At 34.5% G+C, this 12504-nt stretch overlaps 1 protein-coding gene across 1 annotated transcript; it reads right to left on the bottom strand.

Moving 5' to 3' along the window:
• Window positions 1-31: 31 nt before the first annotated feature.
• LOC110633516 (laccase-12-like) lies at window positions 32-2842 on the bottom strand. The gene is made up of 6 exons (XM_021782147.2): window positions 2523-2842; window positions 2237-2388; window positions 1732-1976; window positions 1487-1615; window positions 361-1323; window positions 32-264 (listed from the first exon to the last, which is right to left on the bottom strand). The coding sequence occupies exons 1-6, from the start codon at window positions 2649-2651 to the stop codon at window positions 134-136; spliced, it is 1749 nt and encodes a 582-aa protein (XP_021637839.2). The 5' UTR covers window positions 2652-2842; the 3' UTR covers window positions 32-133.
• Between the last annotated feature and the right edge of the window lie 9662 nt (window positions 2843-12504).

Genomic DNA, 12504 nt, shown 5'->3' on the forward strand with positions numbered 1-12504 from the left:
AAACTATCCCCAAATGCAGGGAAAACAATACTGAACTCACATACTTAAATTACAATCCTTATTTGCAGGGCTAATTTATTTCATTTAATAATAATAATAATAACAGTAATGGATAGCATTTTTATGATTGATATTAACATGGAGGCAGATCTTCTGGAGGAGGCTCTATAGACTGCAATTTTCCAACTCCATTCTCTACCAAGAAAGCCATGGCTAGCCCCCAGGAGGTGTGAACATCCAAGTGACAGTGCAATAGCCAGACACCTATTATTATTAAAAAAAAAAAAAAGATAATTCAAATTTTTTTCAGAGAATAAAAGTTTTGTATGATTTTGAGCAGTGTATTTTTTTTTTTTTTACCTGGATTATCAGCTACGAATCTGATGACTGCCCATCCATTCACAGGTACTGCAACTGTGTTTCTAAGAGGTGGATCAACAAGGTTAAATTTAGATGTATCGTTCTGGGGGTTAAAATTTCCAAACCCTTGTGCAATGATATAGAAATCATATCCATGAAGGTGAATTGGGTGATTTTCTGAAGTGAAAATACTTGTGCCTTGTATCACCAGCTGAACCCTCGAACCATACTTCAATTTGTACACCTTAGTTCCTTTAACTGGTTGCCAGAGAGAGCGGCTCACATTACCAGTGTAATCAAATTTTACAGGTGGGCTAGCAGGGAAATCAGTGGTGAAAACTCCTGGAACTCCTAATTGATAAGCTTGCAACAAAGAGAAATTGGATGGGACTTGAAAGGATACATTGTTCATGCTTGCTGTGAAGCGAGTTCCATTGGGCCCTTGACACTGGCTAGACTTATTAAAATTGGGTGGACAACTGTTGAGTCCTAAACCAACAGCGAAGAATAAATTTTCATCAATGTCAGTTGGAACTGAGACTTTATTACGACTCCTGAAGCTATTACTGAAAGCAGTAACAGTTGCTGTGTCATTATATGCAGGTAATGGAGGCATAATGGGTCTGCTCGATGAACAATTTTTGGCAGCACAGGGTGCAGACCTGTATTCAAGAATGGCAATAGTTGTAGTATTGTCAAATGGTACATTTTGTGCACTTTGGTATGCACGTGCAGCCATGTAGTACCGAGCAGATGGTTGGTTGCCGGAGATCAAAACATCAATGGTTTGGCCGGGTCCTAGCATTAGGACTGTGGTGGTGAAGGGTTTTAAGTAGGAGGCATCAGCACCAACAACTGTAAGCTTGTGGTTGGCTACAGTGAAGAAAAGAGGCTGGTGCATCGCAGCATTGATGATTCGGAGAAGGTTGGTGTTGCCAGAGTCTATAGGGACAATTACAGTATCTGCACGATAAAACAGATTTTGTAGATTAATGTAAATAAAGCGAAAGGATTGGACATACCATTGAGAGCTTTGATTTAATAGTATGATATTTTAAATTTATATCCCAATGAAAATGAAATAAAAAAAATTTGAAATGATTGGTTTATCAGAAATTAAGCACACCTTGGCTGGAGCAGTTGTAAAGATCACCAGGTTGACCATTAATGGTATAAGCATCAGAAACATTTGGTGCTCCTCCTGTTCTAGCTGCCTCCCTCATAACATCAATGGGATTTGCATTCCACCATTCACCTGATCATTATCATCAACATATGTAATCACCATTAGTCATGATGTATATCATTTTGCTCTAGCTCCTAGCTAGCTTAGAATTATATATATGTATATATATATATATATACATATACCGAGAATAATTGGGTTTTCACGATTTGGCTTAGTGAATGGGTATGAAGATCCTTCTTTTGGATGGATGATTAGAGCTCCATAAACAGTAGCTCGAAGCCAAGAGCTATGAGCATGCCACCAAAGTGTCCCCTCTTGTCCCTGAATAGTAAACCTGTAGGTGTATTTCCCTCCGGGCCTAATTGGGCACTGTGTAACAAATTCTGGCCCATCTGCCCATCCAGTCCTCATTTGCCTTATACCATGCCTAAAATGGAAGAAAAAATTATCAAATAATAAAAAGAATAATTTAAAACCAAGAACATGGTATTTGTTTTCAACATACATGCATGCATGACCCAGGTAAACAAAGCTGGTGTATGTAGAGAAAAGGGTGCTTAAAAACAATTAACGGTACTTGAACTTGAGCTCTAATCGGAGTCAGATCAAATTTTAAAAAACGATAAAGAGAAAAAGTTGTATGCATATAGAAATAGATTTCTAAGTTTCTTGCATGCATAGAATTACCAATGGATGGTGACATTGTATTGAGCTTTATTGACAACAGAGACAACTAGAGTGTCTCCATTATTAACTTCAAGTGTTGGTCCAGGGAACATCCCATTTACAGTGATGGCATTGTGGGTCTTGCACAGCCTCTTCACTGGTGTTGCTTGAATCTACACCAATATTTAAATGCTTAGTATGTGTATCTATCTAATGGTATATAGGGAAGAAGAAGAAGAAGAAGAAGAAGAAGAAGAAGAAGAAGAAGAGAAATTGAGGTTAATGAATTATGAAGGAGGAGACATACAACAAAATCATGGTAATGAGTCTTGTCCGCATTGGCTAAGGACAACGCAGAAGCAATGAGTAGGAAAAGGCCTAAGAGTAAAGAACTTGAACGATGATTGGCAAAAATAATGTGGCTAAAAGCCTCCATCTATAGAGCTTTTTTCTTTGGCTTCAGTGATGGTATAGCTAGTGTTGAAGTTGGCAGAATGGGAGCTGAGGTGTAGTTCTATTTATAGGAATATTAGACAGAGAATTAAGGGTTTGATCCAGGGGAGATTATTAGGTTTTGATTAAGCCAAGTGTTCAAATTACAGGTGCAAACTCAGTTCAACACCAAAAGGGTTGTTAGCTTGTTGCACCCAGTAGGCCAGCTAGAAGAAATATAACTTGTTTGAACACTTGTTTCACAAGTCTTTTAATTGATGAAATTCAACAAAGCATCATAATTACAGTGTTTTATTAGGAAATAATCAAATGGGTTCTAGCCCTTCAAATTTTTAAATGGTTAATTATCTCCTAAAAGATTGACATTTCGGGATTTGGCCAGCATTTTATTGTACATTTAGACATCTAACTACTCGTTCTCCTTTGAATAACTCGACTAAAAAAATTGCTTTAGAATAATAGCAGAGACTAACCAATTTACAAACTAAAAAAGGATTAAATAGTATATTTGTTAAAATAAAGAGTAAATAATAAATTTTAAGTTAAAATATAGAGATTAATATAACAATTTTACCTAATATATAAATACTCTTAAGCATTAATATATAAATTTTTACCCATGTGCTAAAATTAAATGTAATCCTATTAATAAACAGATTCATATTGGAAAAGATGTGCACTTAATCATTTTCAGTCTATAAGAGGAAACAAGTATGATGAGGCTATTGTTCTTATTTTTGCATATGATTAGATTAAAAACTTTTGAATTTTACCTCATTTTCAGGGCATGCCCAAAAAATTGGCAATTATTTAACCTTAGAAGCCTTTTATTAGTTCTAAAATCTTGAGGACAAATGATTATGCACCGACACATTCAGATCAGAAGCATATAAGTCAACAAGATCATTAGTTAGCTTGGAGAAAGTTTGAATATGGTATAAATATATAATTAATTATGCATGTTGGTGGAGAAGTTGTTAATTACTTAAGGTTGATTGTGGAGCAAAACCAAGAATTGAGATCAAATTTCCTTAGTAAAAATTGTGTGTAAAAAGTCCACCTTAGTTGGTGGTAAATTAATTATGATAATATTAGAGATAAATTTTAAGAGTTGTTCTAAATTTTAAGGGTTGTAAAAAATAATAATATTTAAAATTAAAAATGTAATATAAAACTCTCTGAATTTTGAAATATTGCATAATAAAATCTTTCTAATCCTCGATTTATAAGTAGTATATTGATGTGGATAATTCAGAGTAGCGGTTACGTGGACAATTACTGTTATTTTTTGGGACAAAGTCCTTCTAATTAGTTATTATACATCTAGTAGTTTATTATTTCATATGACTGAGATTCTTTCATAGTTGACATGCAAAGAAATAATAGTTAGTCTTACTATTATCACGTGGAGGAAAGTGAATTGTTTATATTACCACCACTTTAAATTGCATAAACCGACTATTGGGTGCCAAAAGAATTTTACTATGTAAAATTTTAAAGTTCAAGAGTTTTATATTACATTTTTAAATTTAAGGAAAAATTACAAAAATTTATCCTAATATTAGTATCATAGTGTATACTAGAGATTTATTAGGTCTAACCACAAAATTTCTTTCCTTTTTTATTCTATTTTAATAGGACTAACCACAAACTTCTCAACATTTTCATTGGAGAGATACTAAAAAAGGAAGTAGGGGTTTATGATGTTGAAATTAGGACACTTGTCAACCTAAACATCTAACTATTTAATAGTATATGAGGAATTTTAATCTATGCCTCTAGAATTTTCATGCTATTTAATTATATGACACATGAAGTATTGAATTCATAAAATTTACAATACTTCACAAATTTGAAATTTTATATGAATTTGTAAAGTTTTACTAAAAAAATTTAATTTCTTTAATAACCTTTAATTAATATTTAATGAAGTATTTTTATCAACAGTAACTCTAATAATAAAACTAAACAAATTCTATATAGAAAATAAAATTATTTAAACATATTTTATTTTAATAATAATAATTTAACTAATTAATCTAATAATAATCACAAAAGAGAGGAGAAAATGCCCTAAGCTGTTTTAATGTTAATTAATAAGAAAAAAAAATGAGAATCTTACGATTAATATAGTCCTTTTATTGGATTGCATGTAGAACAAATATTTTTGTCAATTACCATATTGTCTTAGTAGCTAAGGAAAATTTCTAGTCAAGAACATTAATCTCTCTTTATTAATTAGGTACGCTAGCCTTTCAAGTTTAATTAGGGCATGACTTTCTGTCTTAAAATTAAATTTGAATCTTCTGTAATTTCAAAATTTTTTCCTTTAAGGGAATGTATTAGTCTCAAAATAGGTATGTATTATTGGGTTATTTTTTTATTATTTAATTCTGATTGACTTATGACAATCTTTGAGAAGAAAAAGGTACCCAATAGTTCGTTATACAAACACAAAATAAAAAAAAAATAAAAAAAAAATTTGATTGAAGAGCAGAAAGGTTCCTTGTCAAAGTTTTCTGGTGCTGTGTCTTTGTAAAAGCTATTTTCTTTTCCATTTCGTTTGCTTATACGATTCCTCTCATTACCAAAAGAATTAAGCCCAAAATCTTTCTCATATATTTCTATTTTCATGAACTTAGCTTGTGGATAGGTGTATCTCTTAATTATAATAAAGACTTAAGTTGAAGTCTCTTGTCCCATCTTTTATTAAAATAAATTCCCTTTAAAAGGACTGTTCTTTTCAATAATGAAAAGTTTCCTTAGAGTTTAATTTACAGAAGATAAGCTTTAATGGCAGAGTTGGTAAGAAGTTAATGCATTGTGCATTGTGCTGAACCACATTTGGGAAAGAAGAGGATTTAAGATTTTGCCAATGTCATTAGGAAGTCACCTTTGGAAATAAGAGGACTTATTCAATGCACAGAGAATAAGTACAACTAATTCTTCTAATATTGATGACAAGAAAAGAGGAACTTTCATATGTAATTGACCTGTGAATTAATTAAGAATTTTCTGTTCACTCAGCCAAGATTAGGGGAAAAAATCATTGGATCTACCTACTAAAATGCACTTCTTTTGGTTTCAGTTTCGTGTCTAGGCCTGTATATTTCTTTGCCACTACCTGCAATAGTTTCTTGATGGTTTATGATGGTTGTCGAATCCATCAAATTAAATTAACTAAAATTACCAGTTATGAAATATTTTCTGTAGTAAGTGGTAAATCCAGGCCGAACGCTAGAGACTGAATTATTAAATTTTGTGCATTTGTGTAATGAAAAAAGAAACAAAGGTTGAGGAGGTAATTCGTAATCCAAAGAAGAAATAAAAAAAAATCTAAAATTAAGATCTAAAATTAAATAAAAAACTCTCAAATTAAACAAACTTTAATCCAAGGTAATTTGCATTCCAATGCATTGATTCAATCATAGACAAAAGAAATACAATTATCTCTTATTGAATATTTAACATAGATTTACCAAACAGCGAGGTAAAATCCCTAACTTCCCTATACTCATCAATTCGAGCCCAGTACTCTTGTTGACTCTAATTATTAACTGAATTAGTATTAAGCAATCCTAATCAAATTAATAACTGCTTTAAGAATAGGAAGTAGTTAAACTGAATAACAATTTATGAAGCATAAATCATTTAATTCAGCCTATTATTTCTTTAGGTTATTATCGAAAACTGAGATCATAATTAATAAAACCTAATTGCTACTCATGTTCAATCTTACACAAAATTTACGGATTATGAAGATGAACTAGCAATTGATCACATCAAACAATTAACTAATAGGCATTTTTAGCAAATCATTCAATAGATCAAAGACAATGAAATTAGAAAATAATAGATATTCAAAAGACATAAATTAAATTAAGAATCTGATCTCACAAATCATGCAAAAGAACTTGAATCCCTTGAACTGAATTAAAAACTTAGCCACTCATGTTCATGGCTTACAGAAAATTAAAGAAAAAAATTGAAGAAATTTAGAGCGTCTATGGAGAACAAAGGTTTGATCCCCTTGTGTCGGCTGCTGCCTCTTCTATTTATAATAAATGGCCTAGGGTTAGGTTTTTAGAGTCCCTGAGGTGTTAGGAGTCTCTCTCTTTGTAAAAAACTGTAACTGGAGCAAAATCAGGAAACTGATTGTCGACGGATACACGGCCCGTGTATCACTACACGGCCCAGGGCCGTGTAACTTACTGGAGCTGAATGGGTATGTCTTGCATTCGCACAGAAGCTTACACGGGTCAAGTTACATGGCCCGTGTACTTTGTTTCTTCCTCGGTTCTCTGGATTTCTTCTGGCAGAATGTTACACGGGTCCGTGATTGTGCTTACACGACCCGTGTACTTTTTATCAACAACGCTTCTCAATCCTTTAATCTTTTCAAGCTTTCTTCCACACTTCTATGCTCTGGAACTTACCAAAACCCTGAAAAATACAGCAAGAGTCAAATTAATGCAAATGCTAAAAATTTCTCCATTTAACACAATTATTTCAATAACTCTCTAAACATATGCCTAATAAATAATTATACTTTAATCAACTGAATTAGGCATAAGGCTACCCTAGAAACACTAAATATGATGGAAGTAAAATTAATAAATTATGCACTTATCAAATTCCCCCACACTTATTCCATGCTTGTCCTCAAGCATGACTTAAACTCTCAATCAACTCCACTTAGAAGTTCCTTAACTTTATCCTATCACAACATTCTTTAATAAAAGATTAAAAGTTTAAAAGAAGAGGCAAGTAAGGTAATAATCATCACAATAAATTCCATCAACACTATACCAATTTATCAACAATTTTCAAACACAAAACAAAAGGCTTGAAATCAATTAAGCTCACACAATTAAAGTTTTATAAAATTTTAAAATCAATACATACCAAAACACAAGGTTAATTTATCAAGGCACAACAATTATAACTCTTTGTAATTCTTAGGGGAGATAGAAATGCCCTTTTTTTGTTTTTTTTTTTATTTGAAATTGATACTTCTCTCTTGTCACGGTTACTTTTTTTTTTCAACCGTCACCTTCAGAAAAGTACCTTGCTCATATCCTAGCTAGCTTTTGGCCTGAGAATCGACATGGGGTTCATGAAGACCCCTGGTTAGTTTGCTTAACTAAAATAACGAAGCAATTTTCAAGTTCATCCTTTTATTTTCCCTAATTTATACATCTATATATTATAAAGTACCTTGATAGATTAAAAAAAGTTCTGAAATATGCATGACACTAGTTTAAAACACACATAACTAATCATTTCACTATTAAATCAAGCCTAAATGATTTATGCAAGAAAAAAAAAGTTGCTCTATGATATGGAGAAGAGGGAAAATCCATCATTAAAGTTATTATTACCTTGCCTAAAATCTCAAAAATTCAACCTAAAGTAGAAAAGTCATTTCAAGGACAAAGCACTTCTCTCCGAGAGTTAATATAGAATCATGAATCAAGCTTATGAGAACGATTTATTTTTTTATTTTTTTTTCAATAAAAAAAATTACAGCAACAAATTTCTCCTCTCCCACACTTAAAACTTACATTGTCCCCAATGTAAAGCCCAAATGCAAAGGAAAAGGAAAAAAAATGCTAGAAAATAAAATAAGATAAGGGAAAGAAAACAAATCTGATTGTGACTAACAAGCAACCCATGGATTGCCTCCCAATAAGCACTTTTGTTTATCGTCGTTAGCTCGACATGGCAAAACTCCTTAATCCACATAAATTGGGTTACTCAATTTGAGCTCCTCCACTGTATGCTCCTGAAACCCCTCATAAAATGGCTTGAGTCTATGACCGTTGACCTTGAACACCTTGTTAGTTCCTAAACTTTGAATTTCAACTACACCATAAGGAAACACATTAGTAGCAACAAAGGGTCCAATCCAATGAGAACACAACTTACCAGGCATCAGCTTTAATCTGGAATTATACAATAAAACTTTTTGTCCAACCACAAACTGCTTCCTTAGAATTAGTTTGTCATGGAATGCCTTGGTCTTTTCTTTATAGATCTTAGAGTTCTCATAAGCCTCAAGTCAAATTTCCTCTAATTCCTGTAATTGTAATTTTCTTTCCACACCAGCAGTATCCAAATCCAAATTACAATTTCTAACAGCCCAATAAGCTTTATGTTCTAACTCAACAGGAAGGTGACACAACTTACCAACTACCAATCTGTAGGGGGACATACCTATTGGTGTCTTATAAGCAGTCCTGTAAGCCTACAAAGTGTCATCAAGTCTAAGGCTCCAATCTTTTCTATTTGGCTTCACTATTTTTTCCAAAATATACTTGATCTCTCTGTTAGACACCTCTGCTTGCCCACTTGTTTGAGGATGATAAGCTGTAGATACTCTATGGAAAAAACCATATTTCCTCAATAATGCCTCCACAGTTCTATTAAAAAATGTGTGCCCTGGTCACTGATCAAAACTCTAGGAACTCCAAACCTGCTAAAAATGTTTGACTTGATAAAACCTACAACAGCTTTAGAATCATCAGTCCTGGTGGCTTTGGCTTCCACCCATTTCGAAACATAATCAACAGCAAGTAATATATAAACAAAGCCAAAAGAAGAAGGAAATGGACTCATAAAATCAATACCCCCCACCTCAAAAATCTCACAAACAAGTATTGGATTCTGAATCATCTCATTCCTACGGGTTAAACTTCCTGTTCTTTGACATTGTTTACAATTTTTGCAAATCAAATATGAATCATGAAATATAGTAGGCCAGTAAAAACCACAGTCTAATATTTTTCTACCTGTTCTCTTGCGTCCAAAATGACCTCCACATGCATAGGCATGACAAAAAGCAAGAATAGACATGACAAAAAGCAAGAATAGATTGCATCTCATTATCAGGAACACATCTCCTAATAATTTGATCTGAACAAAATTTCCACAAATACGGGTCATCCCACACATAATACTTAGTCTCACTTTTCAATTTCTCTTTCTTAGCTCTACTCAAATCAAAAGGCATAACCTTAGTAATCAAATAGTTCACCAAATCAGCATACTAAGGGATCATACCTTGCAATTTAAATAACTGCTCATCAGGAAAAAATTCCTGTAAAGGAATTTGCTCTTCTTGTGTCACTAACCTGCTCAAATGATCTGCTACCAGGTTCTCAGCTCCTTTCTTATCCTTGATTTGAAGATCAAATTCTTGTAGCAGAAGGATCCATCTAATCAACCTTGGTTTTGCTTCCTTCTTTGCCAAGAGATACTTCAACGCTGCATGATCAGAGAAGATAATTATTTTAGAACCAAGCAAATACGACCGAAATTTATCTAAAGCAAAAACTATAGCCAAAAACTCTTTTTCGATCGTAGAATAATTGCGCTGAGCTGAATTGAGTGTTCTGGATGCATAATAAATAACATGAAAGAGATTCCCAACACGCTGCCCTAAAACTGCTCCCACTGCATAATTACTCACATCACACATAATTTCAAACGGTATTGTCCAATCAGGAGCCTGGATAATAGGGGGTGATGTCAATGCAAATTTCAATTTGTCAAAAGCCTCCTTGCACTCTTCACTGAACTCAAAAGAAACATCTTTTTGTAAGAGTCTAGACAAAGGCAATGCAATCTTAGAGAAATTCTTAATGAACCTGCGATAGAAACCTGCATGACCAAGAAAAGAGCATACTTCCTTCATAGTTGTGGGTTAGGGTAAATTCACAATTAAATCAATTTTAGATTTATCCACCTCAATACCTGTAACACCCCTAATTTTTAAATTTATTATTTTTGGGTAAATATTGATATTTTAATTTTTTTAAAATTTTAGGAAATTATTTGAAATTTTTTGGATTTTCGAAATCGGGTTTGATTTCTCGAAAATATAAAACTTTAATGATTTTTAAAAATTAATTTAAAGACCACGTGGCAAAACTAAAAATATATTTGGAGTCTATAAATTTTTCTGAGTTTTCTAGAATTTTTTCGGAATTTTTGAGCCTCGTTTTCGGTCCCAAGGCAGAGTAAAAAATCCAAAATTTTGTATCCTGAATCGAACTAGCTGAATCGAACCTGACCAGATTCGAGCACGTTTTTCTTCTTTTTCTCCTCTTCCCGCACGCGTTCTCCTCCCTCTCTTCTCTCCCATTTTCTCTCTCCTCTCTCCTCCCCTCGCCGGCCAGCCGCCGCCCAGCCCTCCCCACCTCGCCGGCGTACCTCCCTAGCCACCCCAACTCGCCGGCCGCCGCCTAGAATGCCTGGAAACGTCACGCGAAGCGACTCGACGCGCAGCGCGCCGCTTCATCTTCCCGGCCAAAATCCGACCGATCCGGCCACCATTTGAGCCGGGTCTTGTGTCTAAACCTATCTACACCTCGAGAGCTTTCCATAGACACCAAGAACACCAAAATCCATCGAGCGGTTTGTCCAATTTTTGTCCGGAAAATTTTAGCTCATTTTGACTTTTGGGCTAGATTTCTCGCAAACCGTAAACCCCACGAAAAAACCGAGAGTACCAGAGCGCTCCACTCGTCGAGAGCTTCGCGGGAATATAAATTTCAAAATTTTTCGACACCGTTTTTCGGTGGGTCGCACGGAACTTCGTAGTGTTTTTCTGAGCATTAAATGATTCGTAAAATTTATGTACTAACCCCCATGTTGTGGGCTTCGTGTAGGTATCTTCAATTCACGAAAATTCAACAATTGTCCGGGTGTGTGAATTTCCGGCCAGACAGACCGGCTACCAAAAAAGTCTCCTAATTGGATTGAGGTTTTGGCTACCCCACCATTGTCAGATGCCCCGAGCGCGTCCCCGAAGTGGGAATTGGCATAGGTAAACCCGAACCTTACTTTTTTCGTAATTTTCTAGTACTTAAATGGGATTAAAAATCCATAAAATATTTGTGGTAGCTCAGAAAATTATGATTCTTTTTGCAATAGTCTAGTAATATTGCTAAGGACCGGGGGCAAAGTTTTAGAATTTTTAGAGCTTATTTGGGTAGTTTTTGCAAAAATGATCAATTATAAGGACTAAACTGTAAATTTACATATTGTGATTGAGGACTGTTTGGATGGGCCCAGGAGGGGCTGTATGATGTGATTGAGTTGTGAGTGTATGATTTGTGAATATAGAAGTGCGTTTTGAGCCCTTTTGCAGGTTGGGTAGGTCCTAGGTATAGGGGAGACTCTGCCGGATTTTCGGCACGACTTAGGACGTATTTGATCTTTTCTTAGTTTGTATTGAGTCAAATTTATTAAATGATTGTAATAAAATTGTCAGGTAAGCCGGGACAGCCTTCTTCCTCTGCCCAACCGCCACAGTGATCGCTGTCAAGTCTATGAGTAAAATATTAATTTTAATTGTAATTTCGATATTATTATATGTTCAAGCATGCCCATGCATCACTTATATGCATATATCTATGTAGTTAAACTCTAGGCACATTTTATGTTGCATTCATAACTGTTAAAGTGCCATGGATGTTGTTGTGATAATTTGGAGCAGTGTGCGTGCGTTGGCGTGCGTGTGATGTGGTGTTGGCTATGGATAGGACGGGTAGTCACGGCTTGAGATCTTCGCTGGGACCCGGTCCTTCGGGGTAGTCACGGCTTGAGTTCTTCGCTGGGGCCCCGATTTGGTTTATTAAGCGAAAGTCCGGCGTGAGTTCTTCGCTGGCACAGGTTTGATTTAAGAGAGCTGTTTAGGGGATCAGCTCCCATATATTATGATTGATATTACTGGGTGTGTAAGTGCTCCAAATTACCTTTTTGCTATTATGATGTGAAAATATTGCAGATATTGTATTTCACTCTACAGGGTGCATTAGTTTTAGATAGTT

This window comes from Hevea brasiliensis, chromosome 14, assembly GCF_030052815.1.
Source record: "Hevea brasiliensis isolate MT/VB/25A 57/8 chromosome 14, ASM3005281v1, whole genome shotgun sequence".
Taxonomy (NCBI): Eukaryota; Viridiplantae; Streptophyta; class Magnoliopsida; order Malpighiales; family Euphorbiaceae; genus Hevea; species Hevea brasiliensis.